Source organism: Clarias gariepinus, chromosome 22, assembly GCF_024256425.1.
Source record: "Clarias gariepinus isolate MV-2021 ecotype Netherlands chromosome 22, CGAR_prim_01v2, whole genome shotgun sequence".
NCBI classification, from domain to species: domain Eukaryota; kingdom Metazoa; phylum Chordata; class Actinopteri; order Siluriformes; family Clariidae; genus Clarias; species Clarias gariepinus.
Window position 1 is genome coordinate 22,426,422 of NC_071121.1, and position 22,403 is coordinate 22,448,824.

The 22,403-nt window shown below is 38.4% G+C and overlaps 1 protein-coding gene across 10 annotated transcripts in view; it reads right to left on the minus strand.

Moving 5' to 3' along the window:
* hspg2 (heparan sulfate proteoglycan 2) overlaps positions 1 to 18,570 on the minus strand; it is a 111,576-nt gene extending 93,006 nt beyond the window's left edge. For 9 of the 10 annotated variants that reach the window (XM_053483095.1, XM_053483101.1, XM_053483099.1 and 6 more), the window contains exon 1: positions 18,228 to 18,569. In XM_053483095.1, coding sequence (XP_053339070.1) covers positions 18,228 to 18,299 — 72 coding nt within the window. In that variant the 5' untranslated portion in view covers positions 18,300 to 18,569. Of the gene's footprint in view, positions 1 to 18,227 lie in introns of all 10 variants that reach the window. The other variant, XM_053483100.1, reaches the window with a different exon arrangement.
* Positions 18,571 to 22,403: the final 3,833 nt, after the last annotated feature.

Here is a 22,403-nt window from a genome sequence, read left to right on the forward strand (position 1 = left end):
TTTAGAAAGTTGATTACTTATCTAAATTAAAAAAAATGCTTGTGGCAATTCATATCACGAATTTCGCCACACTGACTTCACAAAATCTTTTTTTATATAATTTGAATTTATATACTGTATGTTTGCATTTAAAGTAATAAAATGTTGCTGTTTCTTTGTAGTACTACAGGTGGTGCACTTCAAGCTATTTATACAGTTTGTTTAAATTGTAACAAAACGTAAAATGAATTAATAAATAAAAAATTTAATACGGAATCGGGATAGTTATAAAACCGTGATGCTTACAGAATCGCAATACAAATCGATCGTATCGGCACCTGGGTATCGTAATACAGTAATAGGGTATCAGACGGTCCCTGGTGCTTATTGATACCACAATAAGCTGCATTTTTTATATTCTTAACAGATTAAGATTATAAATGCAAATAATTTGTCCGCAAATTGCTGGTGTATTATAGGAAGACAGCCATACAAGACTCTGCTTAGTCAAAACTGGTTATGAAATGTGACCGTTACTGGTCGTTAAAAACTGCAGATTTAAAAAGCAACCTGCCTCATCCATCCTCCTGCGATCAGAACACCCAAGACTACTCATAAGCATGGTTTTGGCAAACCAAATGAATATCAATTTCAAGATGATCCAGGAAAATTTCTGCTGCTTCATGTCACCACTTCAAAGAGAAGATGTAAAAATCTCTCAGAATATAAAACGCCACATGATCCCTTTAAAGTTGACCTCAGCGTTGCATCCGCATAAATATCTTGGCTTGTTTAACTAAGACAGTGTTGCAACAGTAAAACTTTCCAAATTTCAGGAAACCACTGAGACAGTTGGGACATGTCAGAGAGCCGCCTGCATATGGTAAGTAGCCCTGTAAAGCCGTACCTAATCAGGAAAATCTCCTCCAACAGCTGGGGCAGTCCTTGTTCTGAGGAGATTATACCTTCTTAAGACATTTCCCAGGCTTTAAGGGTAAACTGACCCTCTCTGTAATATACCACCAAAACACTAGCCTCCCTCCTGCACCAACGAGGACATTTTTTATGCTAGTCAGAATGTGGGAAGGTGTTTTCGTCGTATGCTTCACGTGGTCTTATCCTGATTGGCGTATTCTGGGGTTTTAATCCTTGACTTTAAGCTTTCAGGGATCCACCGACAAAGGATCAAGGGGTCGGCTACTCACGATCTGCAGGATTATCTCTATTCTGGCTGGGACGAGCAGGAGAATCCCTAAGCTCTTGGAGTGACGTTCCACCAGGTGCATGCTTCTAAAGTTCCAGGAAGTCAAGAATGATGTTTCACAGAGATCTTGAGCTCTACGGTGCCTTGCAAAAGTCTTCATACCCTTTGAGTTTTCCACTTTTGTCACGTTACAACCACAAACAAGTGTATTATATTGGCATTTTATGCGGCAGACCAACACAAAGTGGAACATAATTGTGGAAGGAAAATGAAAAATGGTTTACAAAAATGTTATACTTTGAAATTTCTGCAAAGTGAGACATGCATTTGTATTCATCCCCCCTGAGTCACTACTTTGTAGAACCATCTTACTCTTAGAGATTATATCTGCATGACTTCGTGTACCAGCCTTGCACATCTTTCCACGTTGTCCTGCTGGAAGGTGAACCTATGCAGTTTTTCTTCTAAGATTGCTCTGTATTCTGCTCCATCAAGCTTCCCTGTCCTTGCTTAAGAAAAGCATACCCACAACATGATGCTACCACCACCATGTTTCACAATAGGGTGGTGTGTTCAGGTTGACGTGCAGTGTTTGTTTGTCCGCCACACATAGCGTTTTTTGCTTTTAGCCAAAACATTCAATTTTGGTCTCATCTAACCAGAGCACCGTCGTCCACATGTTTGCTGTGTAACCTAACTCATGGCAACTGTGGTATTTCAAACATTAAGATAAAAAAAAAAACAAAACGATTAAATTAGACCAATGGGGCCACATGTAGTAAAATTAAAAAATTATACCAATTATGGAAAGCATAACAGAGTCAACGGTGAATTTACAGTACCATTAAGGCAAGAATTCTTACTTCAAGTAAGTATTTATACTTAGTAGTAGTCATGCCAACTTGAGGCACAGCCTCAGGTTCTGACACCAATCTAACCGAATATGAAAAGGTCAAATTACACATAACTATAACTGTAATATCTCATGACTGTAACATTAAATAAAATCCATGTTTATGAAACACTCAGCCTTAAAAGAGTAATTCAGGTCACACCTTCGGAGCAGACAAGAGGCTCTGTGAGTGTTGGATAAGGGTCAGGTAGTAAATGAAAAGCGGGAAAAAGCTGCAAGGCGAGAGATAAACACTGACTCACACTTAGCACTTGTCCAAGGTCAACAGGGGATTTTTATAAGGGATGTTTCTTACTCTGTGTGTCATTTCGTGTGGCTGAAATCCAACAGTAATGTGCTTTCGGATCACATGGGACAGTTACATTGTCAAAAAAGGTCCTTCACATGGGTACTTCTTTTGTGGGAAAAAACTCCTATTGCAAATCCAAGGCATTTCTATGATGGGCAAACAGTGCCTTATGTACTGTAACAGTATAACATGAAAAAAAAAAAGTTTACCCTGGGGCAACACTTTTTCTTTTATATAGGTAAATTAAATAAAGGGTTGAAAGAATCAGGAGTGGTATTTACTCATATAGGAAAGTTAAAAGATGCTATTTGAAGATTGGCCAAATTGCTCCGAGGTCTAATTAAGTCTAATAGGAAAGCGTGTTGAAATACCATGTCTATGTCGTTGAGTTAGCGAATGAATAAATAAGCTTAATAGAAGCTCTCACATTTGAATAATTCTTCTCAAAGCATGACAAATAACAGTTTCAGAGCTACAGGATTTTTATTTTTTTATTTCCGCTTTGCAAGAAAAATGTAACACTGAGCACCTTTAATCAATCGAACAAGTAAATCTACAAATTACTCCGACTTCTTTCACTCCTGATACCATAAATCATAATGTTGTGCAGCTGCAGACAAAGATTAAGATCAAGGTTAAGCCCCGGTGCACCACACCTACTCAAGTGCTCTGAAATCCTGATAAAAACCAGACTAAAATTAAACATTACCCGTGTCTTACTTAGCCTTCCTTCCTCACTAGTCTAAAATAAACAACCGCTTAAAAACGCAGCACGGAACAATAACTGCTGTGTACGTAACCAACACGTAACATTAAGAGGAAACCTGAGGAGGTACAATTCCACGGTGCAGATGTTTACAGCTTATAAACGTCTGGAAGAGATAGAACTCACAAAAAGGAAAGCAGATTAGCCTGCGGTCATTGAGATAAGATAACTCCGGTGATAGCTTCACCATCTTTTGGCGATTCGTCAAGTTGCCCATCTCCAAGCATCTCATTTGTGTGCTCAAGCTATCATTTAAAAGGTGGCTTTTAAAAAACAAAACCCTGGATCGCCTCTAGGTCATAACATCTGCATCCCAGCCGAGGGTACAAGAAAGCGAGGGGCCCGATCTGCCCATTCATTAGAAGCAGATGTAAAGGGCTTTATTTCCGCCATGGTAATTACAAGTGCACACAGATACCAAAACAGTTTATGTGAAAAAACTTGCCAAATCGGAGCTCTCAGCCAAGCTTGGGTCCAAATTTGGCTAGAACCAAATTAACAACTTGTTCTTTTAAACATTTCTGTCCCTCAAGCAGGCCGATGCAGATCTAAGGAACTCAATGCCCTAATCTTAAATCAACATTAACACAGGTAATTTTAGTGATGCATTACTATAAAAGCACGCCATCACTTCACCACCAGCTGCACTGTTCAGGATCTTAGCCGCCTATCTTTTGGCCAAAACGGTGACAGCACACTACATCCAGTCAGGAGATTCCACAAATTCCACATGCTGAAATGATGGGAAATTGTTCTGACTAGCCATTCAGACGGGGACGACCTCTCTCTCAATCTCATAGAACAAACAAAAACCGTGCCCATTCTTCTGTAATCATATACTAAATCTCCATCCCAAAAGTTCTCAAGTACTAGAAAACCCCCACACCCAGATAACAACAGGCTGTACATGTTGAGACATCTGCCCAGGACCGGGTTTTTGTCCCTGCGCCAATGGTGTGCTCTTGAAACGTCCTTCATGGTCATATCAAGGCCACAAATCCGGCCCAGAAGGACATCCTATACGAAGGACATGAATTTGAAAAGATCCTCGCGCTCCTAAAAACCATTAGGGCTTCAAGCTAGTCATAAATCAGTGCTGAAAGGGTCTGTTTAATTGGGCGCTTTAAAAGGATAACTGTTCGAATTTGGTTCGGTTTAGGTGGTGATAAAGCCTAGTACTGGACAATTGTTCCACTGCAGGATGGGAATGGGTACATTCCAAGGTAATGTGTTTACTTTTAAGTTACAAAAGTTTATATTTGATATACACTTTTACTTAAGGAGGACGAGTCAAAGCCAAGAGTTCTGAAAAAAGCAGGATAACCACATCTTTAGGCCCCAGGGTTTTTCTATTAAACTATTAAGGGAACATGATAAGATCACTTTCTTTATCTTCATGTTAAGAGCTGAGAGTAAGAGTAAGGCAAAACATTTTATTATGTCTACAGTTTAAGAAGCACGAAAAGAGGTGCTAAAACAAAAGATGCTTTGAGCATCCATATTGTTCGCCTAATGGCGCCGTGGTGTGGATGAGCAGCCAGAGACTTGCCCGTTTTAAGAGACACCAACATTAGAAGTCAATACGAGGTGTGAGTGGAGGCTAAACTGTACACACGCACTTGTATGAAAGCCACAAACACTTCAGTTGGGTAACGGTCCAGGGCAAATATTTTTTTACTATTGTTTAACAGGGTTAATGACCATGTTCCCAAAACGAGATGAAATTATGGGCAGGGTTGGGTGTAACGAGTTAGAGTACCTGGATTACTTTTTTGATGCAACGAGTAGTCTAACACGTTAGGTCCGCCATTCAAGTACTCAGTTATTTAGTTATTTTTGTAACATGTAATCCGGGATCCAGACAGCAGTCATTCCCAATCCATTAGTGTGTGTGTAAAAGTCGTCCTATACACTCCTCCCCCGATATCCCATCCTCCTCTGTTATTCCCGCTGTTATACCCATATCTCACCTATGCAGTTTGACTATGCGAGGACCGACGCGCGGAAACATGGAAACCTGATCACAGCGCCAAAACTCATGGTGAATCATGATGAACTGTACTTTCGGCCAAACCTCGCGGAGTGATGATGGTAGAATAATTATAAAGGTCTTAACTAAAACAACATGCACACAAAGAAGTTCTAATTTTCTGCAATGGAAAAGCACTCTAACTAGTTCCTTTTATCAGAAAGTAACACTGTAATGTAACTGATTACTTTTTAAAGAAGGTAATTTTGTAATGTAATTAGTTACTTTAAAAAGTAATGTCCCCCAACACTGATTATGGGACACTTAGTATTTATAAAAAATAAAAATAAAAATAAAAACACCCAGAAAATCTGTAAATCACATCCTCATTTTTTAAAATCAGTTCTAATACAAAATCTGGCAGATGCTTATTGACATTTATGCAACACTGAAACAGCTGGACTGCCTCTGCTCATGTTAAGGAAGTATTACTGATACTATTTGTTTAAATGCTACAGCTGTAAGCCCCTGGGTATTACACTCATCATTCTTCCTATTGCATAATATCTGCTCCATTTTCCGCATGACACGATCATATTCGCATGCACGATATGTTGCTACTCTGAAATTTCCCTAAATTAACTACCTTCTCTCTCTAACTACCTTCAAAGTCATATCCATGACGAGTTTCTGAACCACTTTGGAGCAGCATTGACCTGGAACTGCTCGCTCGAGGACGGATTTGACACGGTGCCTGGAGGACATTTAATAGACAGCAGCTGATGTGATTTGGAGATGCCAAGGAACACAGTCATGATTCGCATTCTTTCCTTATCGGGGCCATAGATCGAGCTTTCTCTCTTGGTGTTCGTGTCAGCACTCATCTTTCGATCGGAGACACACACACACACACACACACACACTTGTACACTATAACATCTGTTTTAACTACTTTGGGCCTTGATTGAGGTATTTAGACTGAATGTTTTCCCAGCTTTCTTACTGATGAGACATTTGTGAGTGGAATAAAGTAAACACGGAAGAATAGTCCTAGATTTTGCCTAGGGCTCGAGCTCACAAAACATACATGTTTTGTATTATTTTGATGCTGTATTAAAGGTTAAGATGTTGAAATACTGATTGAAAGGTCATGGGTTTAAACTCCTGGATCATCGAGCTGCCAATAGGCCCTTAGGCCCTCAGTCCTTGTTTCTTTATATTTTGCTCCCAAAGACATAAAACTCCTTATATTTTAAAGAAGTCTAGAGGAAAAGTTCTCCAGACTTCCTGAATGACTTACTGCATTGACTAACTTTTTCCATTTTCTTTCTCTCTAATTTTAAAAACCAAACATTGACCCATAAGTCATTCAAGCATAAGATGATCAGGCCGGTGATTATAATACTGGTAAAGCTAAGTGGTTGGAACAGACAAGAGGGGAAATGAGGTTGCTGCTGAGGCTTGTTCATTTTTAAATAATAACTTTTTAACTTTGCAGCCTGTCACAGTAAAACATTTGTTTACATTCCTTTCTTTTACATCGATATACTTTGATGTAAATTTTCTATGAAAAAAAATGAGTGGCGGGTTGAGACACAAGAGTGTATAATGAATTAAATGCAAGTCGGTCTGGATAAAAGCGTCTGCCAAATGCAAGTCTGTCAAGCCTTCCCACGGTCAATAGATGCAATAGATGCATGCAAACACATGCATATATGGATCAGATTTAAATACAAGTCCAATCCTTGTGTGCTTAAAGAAAAATAAGTCAAATGTGTTACCATAGGATTACCAGTGACATACACTTCAACAGTGGTTGCATTGAGGATTTCTTTCCGTGAGAAAATTCAGATTGGTCGAAGAATCTTGCGCTTAGCATCGGCAAAACACGCGGAAAATATTGCATCTGTATAGAAATGAATCCTTTTCCCTCATGGAAATATAAATATGAGGCATTGGGATGAATGTACTGTGGGATGTGGTTTTGGCAGCTCGAAAAGCAGGTGGCTCTTAAGCGGATGAATCATTTCCAGTTCAAACATGTCTGCTTTAAGGCAAAGTGCTGGGTATAGGTGTTCTGTAATGGCTTGCCTTTAAACAGGACATGTTCGTGGAAAAAAAAAAATGGAAGGGGGGGGGGGGAATGGAAAAGAAATAAGACGCCACTGTTTTTATATACATCTGTCTTATCTTCACCTTAGAAGTTCCACAGGAAAGCCTGATTAAACTTGCTGCAGGGAATTTGGGCTTCCCCCTCCCATATATTATTTTAGATGGCATTTCCCAAACAGGATGATGAGTCAGCAGGTTATGCCTTTTGGTTTCCTGATCAGGTGAAGCGCTACGGCAAAACAATATCTGCTTGACGGGTGGACATCAAAGCCACATGGTTGACCCTGGGGTAAAAAAAAAAAGCTGAATACGGAGCAAAGAGTTTGGTCAGACTTCCTCCCTAATTAGGGCACAGGGAGGATGCAGACAGTAAAGACCGGTAGGGTGGGGAAAGCAGTCCCAGCGGGGCAAAATGCCAAAAATAAGCCTTACCTCATGGGAACATCCCACCCATATATATCTATATATACACACCCTTCAAAGTGGGCAGTGTTCTCGCACTCACCCCCTCTGTTAGCTCGACTCATTCCAATTAGTCACAAATCCAATTTCCTGTGACAATTTAAGGACTTGACAATTTACGCTGAATGTTTATTTTCTCAAATACTGTGCGATCAGTCACAAGGAGCTGGTTTTATAATATTCTATTCCAAAATCTGCAGTCGGGTTATGCGGGACATTTAACAGTCATTTTGAATTGATTTTGCTGACTTGACAGAATCAGTCAAGCTATGGCAGAACGGCAAGTGCAGAGAGAGGGAGAGCCCCGAGAGCAAAAGTGAAGATAAGGGTGGGTTATCTGTACTTTAGGCCACTAACTTTCTCGGATATCTGAAGGATGAGAAAGTGCATTTTACCCCAAAATGCAAATCGAGCCGCTGTCTGGTCCCGACAAAGTCTGTGAATACTACCGATTTATTACACTAACTGAATACACATGACTATAAAAGTGTGTACCAGTATCGTTGCCACCATTACCCCATGCGAAAAAGTAGCGTTGGACATCAGGACATCCTGAATTAAGCATTATAATGCAGTACATCATATAGAAAAATAGAAACTATGTTGCCTTATATTTTACAACATAGTAAAATGATTTTCCTGGATATCCCAGCTTGTTAGTAGGCTGGGGTCAGAGCGGAGGGTCAAGCAGGATAGGGAGCAAAAAGGGTAAAGGGCCTTGCTCAAGGGCCCAACAGTGGCAGCTTGGAATAGATGGGGGGTGAATCCATGCCTTTTCATCAGTAACCCAGATCCCTAATCCCAGTGAGCCTCCACTGCCGTAAGAGGCGTCCTCAAAGCTGGATTTGTTTCGAAAACCAACCTGGTGCCTACTGCCACCTATAGTATTGGAGGGTGAAAATACACAAGTGCACAAGAGTATGAAGAATAATAACGCTGTCTGGGGGAAGTGGGGAGGGCTTAGCAATCACTCCTGGGCACGGTACAAATCAATTGTGACTGGTGGAAAAGTGCCTTAAATCTTCAAAGTCTTGAGAAAACCATAAAAGTGAACCTAAGCAGTAGTGAAGTTCAAAGTGGCATGATGGGCCAGAGAATGATGGACGAGAATGGTTGCTCGACTGTGCATGTTAGAGTTATGGTTGTCATGGCTACAGGGTGTAAGTGGCATGCTTCGTTAACAAAATTGGTCTTCTGATGTGCAACACATGAAAGCTTAAGTAGGAAAGCAGCAAAAGATTGGGGTCCCTTTTTTTTTTTTTTTGAAGATTGGGATTTCTTATTTTTTGGCAACTTATTTCATGGCTAAAGATGATGACGTACTCTGAATGTAGAATGTAGTTTTGTGTATTCATTTAAGCTCTGATAAAAAAAATTACAGTAATTAGGACTTGGTATATCTACCTGTCCATATGTGTATACGTTATTTAAAAACTGTTTGTGTACATTCTAATAATTATCCGTATAAATCAATACAGAGTAGTTTATCATGCCAACATACTGTATGTGGCCCCATCACTCAGCTCTAGTAAACAATACACTCGATCCCAACCTTGACCTGACCTCATCCTGTTAGACGACACTGCCTCAATCACTGCCACAGAAACGTGACGAAGTGGTCCCTTGTCAAACATGGGGTGTTGACATGCTAATGCACCCCAGACTGCAGGACTGCTTTGTCGCTTTATCTAAAGCCTCTTGAGTGAGTCTCAGCAGGACGAGAGCATTGTGGAGTCGAACCACGACCAGCTCGGTTTTTAAAGAATCCAGCTCTATGGTAAATTACAAACTTCGCATGTGGTTTGTTATGGCTAACGCGGGCTGAAATGAAACGGTAGCAATGAAAGACTAGAGTCAGTTTTCAACCATCCAAACCCTGCATTACAGTACATCAGTATTCAGAAACCATGCATGTATAGTATGTGACACAACCAGCGGTGACATTACTGAAATAGCTACAGCGTCTTTCTACGAAATATTACCTTTCACTGCTTTGTTTTTTTGCTAGATCTGATAAGCTCGCATGTTACCCCACCAGGAGAACAATTTAACCAACCAGCCTGCAAAGACCTCAGATTGGTAGTGCTTTTCATTTCAGGGCAGGTTAAGGCTCGTCTCTGATTAAAGGAAATAAAACAGTGTGCCGGCAGCTCCGTTTGCAAACGGCTTTTACAAGACAAGCACACATGATGGAGGTGGTGTTTAGCTTGATCCTGATCCCAGTCAGAATTAGCAGGAACCGCTCATTATTAGCATTACTGCTGCAGCGCTTACTCGGAATGTACATAGTGTCGGCTAGGAATCGTTGTTAAATTGTTCAAACCCTTTTTATTCAGAAGATGTTGATTGCTTTTGGACCGTAGCCGAAAGCACAAGGCAAACCATGGTGCTATATTAATCATAGTATATAATAATTAGTATGGTTCAATGACTTTCAGACCCGAAACCTGGGTCAAAGGTTTACTACATGCTATGCATATTCAGGGATGTTAAACATTATTAACAGATAACCTTTGTTTTGCATAATAATACTCCGTAGCTTGCATGTTTATTAGATTTGCATTGCATTCATACACTTGAACTTAAGGTACAGTAATAAGCAATATTGGACATTGATTTTGTTTTATCCCAGCAGACTCGATGGAGACTTCAGCAGTATTTAACAGCTTAACAGTGTTACAGATATATCAAAAAATAATAATAATAATAATAATAATAAATCATCCCTGGCTATTTTATTCAATCAGTATTGTTGATAGAAAGAAGGTATTGATGTTCTGGCCTTGTCAAGGCTGTGAAATGTCGTGCGAGCGTTGATGCCAGATTGGGTGGGTTTCCTGTAGCTACTTTTATTACTTTTGGCCAAAAAATGTGTTTTGAGCTGGAAACCAACATTAGGCTAAATCCAGTGAAAGAATGCACTTAGTGTAAATAGTTGAGCTACAGTACGAGTTGCAGAACTGATATTAGTTGGGTGTGTTTCATAAGCTTTTTTTAAACAATGTGACCTGGCAGCTCTGACAAGCCCACAGAGTTTGAGCGAACGAAAATGTAATTTGTGCGCAGAAAAACAGTTCTCTTTGGCGGCCAAATTAATCCACATAGAGCGGCAATAAACATGCGACATGATTAATCTTCACAATTAAACCACATGGAGAGAGCTGATCAAACGTGGTCCTTTACACCATGGTTTAGTTTTTTTTTCTTTTAAAATAATTTACTTTCTTTGCTTAAACTGTTTGGGTCTCATGACTAATTAGAAAAATCTTAATCGATTATTGATAGATAATGAATTCAATAGATGGAGCCAATACAAATATCATAAAAAAAGTTGAGTTTTAGATTTTTTTTTTAAACACCGTCCACTATTTCTAAGATAATAAGTACTTCTCACTTAGCCAAGCGGTTTTATTTGGCTTTGCAGGATCAGACAGACTGTAAATGTACAGTACATTATTTCGAGCGTACAGTAGCTTAAATTTATTAGCCACCAGCAGTCAAGACTTGGGTGGCAGTTTTGCCTTTGATTCAATCACGGAGACCTCCGGCCACACGCCGAGAGCATTGCTGTCTGATCTGACGCCGTGACAGAATGTCTCAGTGTGACGTAAAGAGGGTCTGACAGCAGGTGGCTCGTGGTGGTGGTGCGGGAGGGGGTGGGGGGGGGGGGGTTGTTGTAGTATTTGTGTGTTGGATGAAAGACAATGGTGTGAGGTCTTCTCCTGCATCGGGCGCTGATGCGAGTCAGCGCTAACTCGTGTCCGCACTTGCAAGGAGCGGCGTGCCAGCTGTGTTTGCAGTCTGTCCCCTAACTCTGAACGGCTCACAGATGAAAGGCCCGAGGATCCCGCAACCACGCATCACAGATTAGACACGAGCTGATTTGATCGCACCAGACAGAGATGCAGATGTGAGAGAGGTTGGAGTAAATAGTTTGGCTGAACATACTGTAATTAAAACTGTGGTATGTGGATATTCTCACAAGCTGTGGGGTCTGATAGTGAGTTATTCAGCTCGCCGACCTCAATCTAAACTACAGACACACCTCACACTTCAGGATGAACAAACACAGAGCTGTCAGCTTTTCATGCATCCTGGAATGTTTGGTTTGGCCTTGTTTCTTCACACAAACACTGGTTTTCATTTATTCTGCTAAAATATTACAGCTCAGGTACAAGCACAAGTGCTGAAAACTAGAAAACATTAAATATAAGCCAATCAACATCAATACTGGGCTGGACGAATACAGGACAACTCTAACAACACTGCAGTAATGCTTATAAAAGTAGGCCTAATATTAAACTGTACACTGAAACCCCGGCCTCCCAGGAACTCCTTAAACGGCCCAAACATGTGGAAAAGGCTTGGAGCGAGGTCAGGACTGTACGGGGATGTAGCACATTCTGTAATGTGCATGTGGTGCTGGTGGAGGATTGTGTGTACGGACAGATGTGTCTCTTTCACGAGCTGGCGACAAGTTATCCGTCGATTTTAAAGAATCAGATATTTGGATCGCTGAATGTTCACGGGAATGACTGCAGTGGGCTCCGAGCTGCCTCAGCCAGGATTGACTTTGACTTGAACACACCATGTACAAAGGTATGACGTGCTGTTTTTAGTAAACAGAAATTGCAAAACAATGTGACGTAAGAGAAGTAAAAAATTTTTTTTTGTTATTGTAAAATAACCAACTCCATTTCTTACTGTTGTATCCTGTATTTAAACAATGTGCACTGTGAAATGGGCTATTCTTTAATTCTTGCTCCAGCATAATGTGGCCTTAAAAAAAAAAAAAAAAAAAAAAGCACCAGGGTTTAATGTACCTCTACTTTACTCACTAACGACTTACAGAACGACTTACGCTTTGAACAGCGGAGTTGCTCTGAGGCAGACACCAGGGGTTAGAGTGGAGCGAGTGCAAATAAACACGTCTGGAAAGAATTCACTCTAATCAACCATGACAAATTTAATTTCCCACACTGAGGTTTGTCCTTGTGTAAGACTCCTGTTCATATTCATACACTTTTACATTATGTGCGGTAACATAACAGTATACAAGCTTTACATTAGACTTGCACAATATTAATATTCATGCAAATCTTCAAAGATTTAGGAATGTAGAATCCTTACTAAAATTTGAGTTGCCTTTAAACAATAATTTACACAGCACTGACATGGAGCAGTAATGGTGCCAACTGTAAATGTAGTCACTCGTGAAGAAATCTTTTTGTTATTGTTTGCATAACAGAGAATTAAATGACCTTTAACAGACTGACATGCCTTAAAGGTCTCATATTTTTCTATTTTTGTAACAAGTTAACACAGGCCTCAGAGCTCAACCAAAGTGTGTGTGTGTGTGTGTGTGTGCGCTCCAGATAAAAAAAACCCTCGAATAATGCATTCTTTTTATATATAAAACTCCTTTTATTTCACTCCTCAGCAGGGCTGAGCAATGTGTCAGGGGGAGGGGGTTCTTCTTCTATGAGGTCACATTAGGGGAAAATTTTTATGTGTTTGTTTATTCACCAGACCATACAAAAATAAAAAAGGGAATAAAGCAGAACGTCTAATCTGAATATCTAAAACCGCCTAAAAATTAAATGTTGCATAATTCCATTTAAATACTTTACTAAATTAAAAAATGAATTACTAAATGAAAAATGAACAAATTATATTTAAAATCCGTAACTGTATTTAAGTGACATCTGATGTTATTTAATTGTTTATATGTAGGTGCAAGGTTTCAAGTTAATTTTTAGAATCATTAGACTTAGATTTTGATTAATTGAAATAAAAAAATTCAAATTAAAAGTTTTAAAACACGACTGAAAAAGTTTCAAGAAATTTCAAGAACTGAATTAGAATTTTCATCACACTAGTATTCTAAAATTTACAAATCTTTAATCTCTCTGACATTATCTTTTTGTTTGACAACAAGGCAAATTCTATTATGGTGTAATTTTCATGATGTAAGGCAACTTTGTTAAGTTTGGCAATTTATCATTACGTAAATTCACAAATATTCTGTTTAAGTGCATTTTACATGAAAATGTTAACTCTTCCAGATATGCAGAAAAATTACAAATCTCTTATATGCCCAAGTTCAAAAAACTAAGTAACGAGGTACAATATAAACCATCAAGTAAAACTTCTTATGTTATCTGCCAAGGTAATGGATTGTTCTTACAATCAATTCATTTTCAGTGCGAAGTATGTGCCAAGTGTGAGATAAGGCCTGAGGGCATCTGGTGGGAATGCTGGCGAGATATCCCAGCATGGGGTGGGGATGGTTTGGGAATGCCACTGACAGTCAGGAATGGGAATGAATTTCAAAAATGCAGCTTATTAATCCCCAAGTGTTCACCCTGAGTGTGAAACCATAAACCACCATAAAGTTGACACGAAATTCACAAAACAGGTTTACATTTGGAAGAAGTCCCACACACAACTCTGCTGAGGGTCCCGGGATCTCGGATCTATACCGTATCTTGGTAATACAAGGTGGCCTAAAGGATGATATGCGGCAAAATAGAAACCGATTGGTCACAACATCCTGGCACGAAGGCATGCAGCGTTATAACCTGGGAGTGAATGTGGACTATAATAGTGGCTGATGGTCATAATGAGGGTGCTAGACACCACCAGAGTGCGTGCACGTCAACACGGAAAGTTGACATGGCAAGTGTGATTCTGCAGAAGCGACAGCCGTCACCACTTACGCATCAGTTAGACTATTTAAACCAAGCTGTTCTGCGGTTCCTCCTTAATGCAGTTCCTTTAAATCAGGGAGGTAAGCACTTCACTTCACTTCACGCTTGGGTGATTTTTAAGATTTTCTGCAAACCTTTATGTATCTTTTTTGAACATCTTTTTTTTCCTGGCTTTTGGTTGATTTAATCACCTGTACAGTGTGAAACCAAACCAAAAAGCACATGAAGCAACAGGATAACTTTAGCTCTGACCTAAACAGACTGGAACATGCCAAATATAAAAGCGCCAAATTATGGCCTGTACAGGACGGTCCTCTAACTCACTCATCATAAAACTTAGCGATGTAGTTTTGCTCGGAACAACGCAAGCCATTCAGGCATTTTCAGGTTCTAGAAGCACAAACAAGACCTCTTTAGCCTACTGCACACGGTTATGCGTTAAGACCAAGATTTGAATCTAGAGTCCACGATGCACGAATCTATCAGTGTCATGCAATTTGGAATTGTTCATGGACCAGGCCCACTTTTGGATCAAATCTGAATGCACAAAGAGATCAGAATCTTTGGGGCACTACACAAATACAGATTTAGACAGATCCAGCATGGATACACCTTTTATTTAAGGGAGTTACTATATTTGACCAAGCCAACAGTTATTACGCAATGTCTTTATTCTGTGAGCAATTAAAAAGTGCCATTAAACAGAGTACACGTGTATGCATTACATCAATTTAACAACCTGCTAATAAATTATTAATCAAAGGCTTTAAAGGATTTTAAATTACCCTTGCCGAGGGTTAAAAGCCTGGACGCCTCTGCCATGTAGGCAGGTTAAGTCTAAACTTAAAGGTTAAACATTTAAAATCTCAAGTTAATGCAAAAGCCTTATACATAAAAAAAAGCTAAATTCCACACAAGTGTTTACTTGGGTTAGGGTTAGACAACTATTTTAATGGTGCATACTAGGGATGGGAATCACCAGGGACCACATGATACAATCTGATCACAATACCTTGGTGCTGATTCAGTCTGTGTTGCAATATTAGAATCAGGATTTTATAAATATATTGATTCAATATACACTTTTTTTTATATGTTGTTACAATTCTAAACAAACTTAAGCAAATAATTTGCTCCCATCACACAGGATACTATGCTGCATGCCAATGTGTGAATAGCTTATATCGCACCACCTGTAGGATTATAGAGGTACTAGAAAATTTTACCATCTCAAATGCAAACGTACATAAATAATAATAATAATAATAATAATAATAATAACATCTATTTTGAATAGGCGGGACATGAATTGCCACACAAAAGAATAACAATTCTCAATTGTACTATATTATATATACATAATCATGATCTAATTACATTATATTACATTTTATCATATCATATTATATCATATTTTATTATATAGAAATAAATATCATTGGTTTAAGTTCAGCTCGTTTACATTCTTTGCTTATTCAATCGATTTTTACATCTCTTTCTCCATCAGGACCTTTTTACAGCTCCACCGCAGAGAAATCACCGGCACGGCCAAGCACAGCAAAGAATCCAGTAGCAATTACCGACCACCTGATTGCTAACAGAGAGGCGGGGAAGACTCGGATGTGCTAGTAAACTAAAAGATAATAAAAAGCATTTACTGCCATTTTGTCGGAGCTGGTGGATATTTACGACCCACTGAAATTCCAATTGCGCAGCTGGGTTGCTTTTAGAAACTAGCTCAATTCAATCCAATAAGTCATGTTATAAGTAGTAAAGTTGAGCTACAGTTAAAATAATGATGTCCCTATCCTGGATAATGCAGTGATCAAGCCACTGTGTGTACAATAGCTTTCTGTTTAAAAAGAATCAGTAAAAAAAAAAAAGGATGTGTAAAGTCCTTTTGTTATGCAGTGACATTTGCACTTTAATCAATTATAACGAGACAGACTTAAACACTAAATAGACATTCCATCGTAGAAATTTCCAATACAGCTGGTGATATATAACTTATGATAAACAGTTATTAAATTTCATATTAAGACTTCTATTTATTTATAACACCATGTCTGAGCTCGTTTTTGTTTGTTTGTTTGTTTGTTTTTTTTGTTTTATCCAAACCTCTGAAATCAATTCTTGTTTTCTGCAGTTAAGGCACATTCATGTCTCTAATCAGCCCTTTTTTTCCTAGACAGAATGATAGCGGTATCTAAATGCTGATAAAATAACCTGTGTAAATGTTTTAGTTAGCCCCTAAAGTGAATGAATACACAACTGTGCTGTCCAGTCTGAAATACTCTTTTCCCCCCCAAACTTAATTGACTAAGCCAAAAAAAGAGATAGCTAACATAATGTTAAAATATTCATGTTCAGCTACTGTAGTTAAGCAGTGTAACACAGTACAAAATAAACCTAGCAAAGGTTGCATTTGCATAATCAACAAAAACGTGTTGCTTATTATTTAAGGTTTGGTCCTTTGGTGCAAATGAAAATATTAACTATGTCATAGCTACAGTGCTGCACGACCACACAATTATCTAATCACAAAAGGCCACAATTTTTATTAGGTAACATATAGCAAAATATATATATATATATAATTTTTGTTTTGCAGTGATCTTTTTGTCATTGTTTGCTTTTAACCTAGATTAATATGCTTAAATACAAAATGGTAAATTTAATAGTTAGAGATCACAGTTAAAAATCCCAAACTCAATGTATGTATAAAAAAATTGTGATGTTAATTTTGTAAATCGCGTAACCATACCGAGCTAGATTCCTGTAGAAACGTAATGTAACAGCTTTGCACAAGGATTTATTGTGAATCTTGGTCAATGGTATGTACTACAGCAGGTGGTGGGATCTGAAACAAGTAGCTCATTCTTTGGTTCGAAGTGCATCACAATACCCTTATTTGTTTTTTGTTTTTCCTAAGAGTAAAAATAAATATTTTCCTGGATAACAATTAATTATATTCAAAGTGTTCATCTAAAAAATATAAGACATGTTGTTCCTTAATAAATAAAAGTTTGACAAAAAACAAACAAAAAAAAATTTGACAAAGCTCTACTGCCCTTCCTGTTGGATTACTTTCTTAAAAACTTTACAATTGTGGTTCCTTTAAATTCTAAAGTGACCATATTGGCGAACAAGACAGAACGCAGCTAGGCATCATTAAAGCTAATTGCTCGCTTGACTGAGTTAACCACCTAAGTAATATAACCCTCAACAAAGCGGAGTGCCTCAAGGGTGGACATTAGGTCCTTTTGCATTCCAATTAAACCGTGAAAGCCCTTTTCTGTGTAAGGTGGCAAAAAAAAAAAGAAGGTTTACGACCAGTCAAGGTGTTCACGCTCGAGAGTGTGTGTGTATGGAAATAAAGCTGGGAAAGTTTACAGGCATGCACAACGTCTATGAATAGCTGGGTTCCTATGGACGAGATTAGATCAGGAGAAGGACGCTGCAGAAGGCGCACAATAATCAGTGTCAAATCAGTGTGTATGTGTTAACCTGAACCACTGTGTGTGTGTGTTTCTTTAGCACTAATCAGGATTACAACTGGGGTTATATGGTGAAGGCTGCATCTTAGCTTAAAAGCTGCATTTAAATTCTTACACGTTACAATGAAAAAGTTTTGGCACCCTTTATTTTCTAAGAATGCACCAGCTGAAGAAAGGCAAGGGTCACTGAGTGGTGCAGTGCGTGCACTTTGTGTGGATATCAGTGAGATAACCTACTCAAAGGAGTGGTTTTGCACTTTATACACACACAAGGTGTATGAATCAAAGCAGCTCACTAAGTCACTAAAACATTATAGCGCACTTACGTTAATGAGATGCGACCCGATGACCATGAGGATCAAAAGAGAAAGCCCTCGCGCTCCGGTTCGAGTCCCCATTTTCCCCCCCAGGCGGAACAGGGACCGAGAAGTTCTCAGCACGAGCCGCCTTCACGAGAAACTTTGCCTCTTTTTAATACGTTGCGTGGGAAAGCGGTGCCGTGTCTCCGTGCCGCGCTCATCCACCGACCCGAGCCGTGAGCGTGTGCGGCGGGAGCTGTTCCCAAACCTGCCGGGGGTCGCGATATCTGTGTCGGGCTTCCTGTGTTATTCTACGGAGCCGAAAAGTTGTGCAAAGCTGCCTGATGTAGAGAAGCGGAGCGAAAAAAAAGCACGCATCGGATCTACAGCGAAGAAACGCCACCTAGGGCTACAAAAAAGTGGGTTGCCAGATATGTGACACTTAAACCCATTATTTTAAAAGTTTGCTGGGGATTAAAACGAAACGAATAGAAATACCCTGTAGTATTGAGAATTAAATGCTTTAATTAGATTTATGATCCCAAATCTCATTTTGGTATTAATAATTAAACTTTCATTTAAAGACCGGAGATGTGTTTAGAGTAAATCTGGCAACCGTAAATCTTAACATTTCTGAATGTAACTTTTGGAAACAATGTTACTGATGCGATACAATATGAAAACAGTGTTTTGTTTAAATTTCAAAATTATTACATCAATGACAATAACTGCCACAGAAAAGCAGTGAGGGTTTATACACAGAAAGACCGTATTATTCAGTTAGTTATGGTTGTTGTATCGCCCTCTTCTGTTCATTAAATATTACTGCAGTCACTACTGCAGTCACTACAGAAAATAAAGCAGGGCTTTCCAAATTAGTCGCCTAGTTTAAAAAAAATAGGGTCGAAAAAAACCCTCACCATTACTTTGTAAATAGTAAAGTAAAGTAAAGACACATTTTCAGCAATTGCAGTTTCTGCAAAATACAGTATATTAAAATGTTATTGGGAGTCACATTTAGCCAAGTTATGTTTAAATGGATTCTTGTCTTGTTAATATACAAACTTCTCATGTAACTTGCAAAAGCAAGTAAAAATGTAAAAGCACCCACAGGTCTATTTAGCATACCAGTCCTCTGGATTAGATTAGTTTATTTATCTTTTATGCCGCCTATCCTGTTAGTGGGTCGCGAGGGGGTCTGGAATCCCAGGAGACTTTGGGCTTAAGGTACAATCTATTGAAGGACACACACATTGACACTACAGACAATTTGAGGGCAGCATTTAACCTAATCTGCATGTCTTTGGACTGAAGGATGAAACTGGAGTACCTGGAGGAAACTCATCACACGCACAGACATGTGGCAGGAATCGAGCCCTCAACACTAGTAATGCGAGACCACAGTGGTAACCACTACAGATTGGTTACTGATTAGTTAATACTTTTAAAAGTAAGTTTAGAATTTTTTTTTTATTTGCAACGCTGTTCACGACAACCATTACAATGACAGCAGAAAGTTTTTTTCAAGCTTAACATCCCTATACATAAAATTGCTTAAAATTGAGTTTGATTGATGGACAGGGATAACTCCTATGTTCTTATCTTATGGATGGCGTTTTTACATTTTCCAGATGTACATAAGATATGCAGTCAGTGTGTTAACAGTGCAGCACATGTGCACACGTAAAACCTGAGTCTATACAAGAAGTCCGTCAGCTCTGTGTCAGGCCTAATATGTTTCCTAGAACAGTATTTCCCGGGAGACTAGGAAGAGCAAGAAAGATTCCTTTAGTTTTTAGTCACTTACATTTCATAATGTCGAAAATATAATGAAATATCCAAGTATTTTATTAGTCATCTTGTTAATCTAACCTTTAGGCATTATGTAATGTGTTTAAGGTTTGAAATAGCCAAGATATTCATGAAATCAGTTATGGGTTGTTTGCCTATAATGTTTAAGAACTCTTAATTTATCCATCTATAATAGTTACTTTATGCTCGGATTTACAAAAGGTCACCCAGGAACACTGGGTATGAGGTACAGTAGGAACACATCCTGGATGGAACAGTGGTCTATCACAGAGCAACATGCATACACAGATTCACACCCTCCTTCAAACCCAGCGCCAAATTAGTGTACCCAGTCACTTAATTCTTTAGAGTAGGGAAGAAACCCAGACAAAACCCACAAAGACACAGGAGAAGCTCCACACAGACAGTAATAAAAGCTCAGGATCAAACTTTTCTGTCTTTTTTTGGTAATTTGAAAGTCAATTTATAAATATATGCTTGCTTAATCTCCTTTGAGATTCTCCTTTATTTTAGGGGAGTACATTACATTAAACCTTGACTGTTTCACACACGCTCCTCCCAAATCACAGCTGATGACGTGTCATGGACATAGTTCACATGGGTTTCTGAGTTGCCTGCTTTCTTCCTGGTTAGCTTTTTTCTGATACAGATGAAGAATTCAAAATTTTGGACAATAATCACCCGAGGATAAATTGTCTTACTTATGCGATAACAGCGACACCCAGTGGACAAATGATTTTTTGCAGCGGATTGGATTAGAGTTTTTCTTTTTATTTGAATGAATAAATTAATGTATAAATATATACATATATTATCTAACTACTATATACATATAATTATAATAGACATAATAATAAGTATTATAATTAATATTATAGATAGAATTGTTATTTGATTGTACATATAGCCTACATAAAATAATTCCGTCACACAGATGCATAAAACCATGCAAACATAGACTGCAAAGAAAAATGTCATCGTTGTGACATTGTGACTGTTGCATTATTGTTGGTGCCAAACAGGATGGTTTGTGTTTATCAGAATGTGCTTTCAAACTTTTTTAAATATTATTTCAAAGGGGGACAAGTTTTTATTATTTATGCACAATAGTGTAGAAAAGAAAAAAAAAGCAAGTGAGCAGCAGTTCAGTGGACAGAATCTACTTGTTAAATCAGGTCAGGTCAGAGAAGAATGAGCAGCCAGCCTGGTTGGAGCAGACAGGGTGTCTACAGAAACTCAAATGACTCTTTACAATGGTGATGAGCAGAAAAGCATCTCAGAATTCCTAGTTTACTAAACTTTGAGGTGGATAGGATACAATGGCAGAAGAACATATTAGGTTCTACTCCTGAAAGCCAAGAACAGGAATCTGAGGCTTCAGTTTCCCAAAATCACAAAAACTGGACAGTAGAAGGTCAGGCAATGTTTTTCTACAAGAGTAATTTCCTATCACCCATGGTATTTATGTAATTCAAATAATAGTAGTTAATTACTATATATTGTATAATTAAGTATATTTAAAACAGATTTTTAGATTTTTATTAATTTGTAATTTTGTTATGCATCTGTATTTAAAATACTTTTTTCTCCCTTTAAAATGGTAAAATGGTTTTGGTATTTCTTGCAATTCCTTCACCCCATCACCCCCCCCCCTCTCACTCTCTCTTTTAGTTTACCTTCTCTGATTTACATTATCTATAATTCAGGTGCAAACAGCTACTACACAGTAATAAAGCAATTGTGTTATAAACAAGTGTGCTAAAAGCTTATTGATTTAAAAAAATGTCCTGAAAGGTAATTGAGGCTATTTTGTGTGCCATTTAACAGGGTTTATTCTGGATAATTTAATGTAAACTTTACAGGAAAACAAGCAAAGAATAAGGCAGGTTTGTTGAAGCAAAAACTAGAGGCATGTAGAAGACCACAAGGTGATCAAGAAAAGCTGGTTGTACAGAGTGTATTTTAAGAAAAGTCAGCCTTGTCAATCCAGTACTTAAAAGTGTTTACAGAGAACACAAGCTCAAAAAAATATATGAAGGATTGAAGGAGAGAACGAACTTTTCTTCTGTACTTTGCATCCAAAATAAGTTTTTACATTTAAACCTATTACTAAGTCTGAGTTTAGCATACATAGTGCCATGAAAACGTATTTGCCCCTTCCTAATTTTTTTTTTTATATTTTTTACACTTAAATGATTTAGATCATCAAACAAATTCAAGAGCACAATGACGGTTCATCCAGGAGCTCATAAAAGACCTCAGAACAATATCTAAAGAACCGCAGCCCTCATGTGCCTCCGTTAAGGTCAGTGTTCATGATTCAACAATAAGAAACAGTCACAAAGTTTAGGAGCAATTACCTTTTTCATACAGGTCCAGACAGGTTTGTAC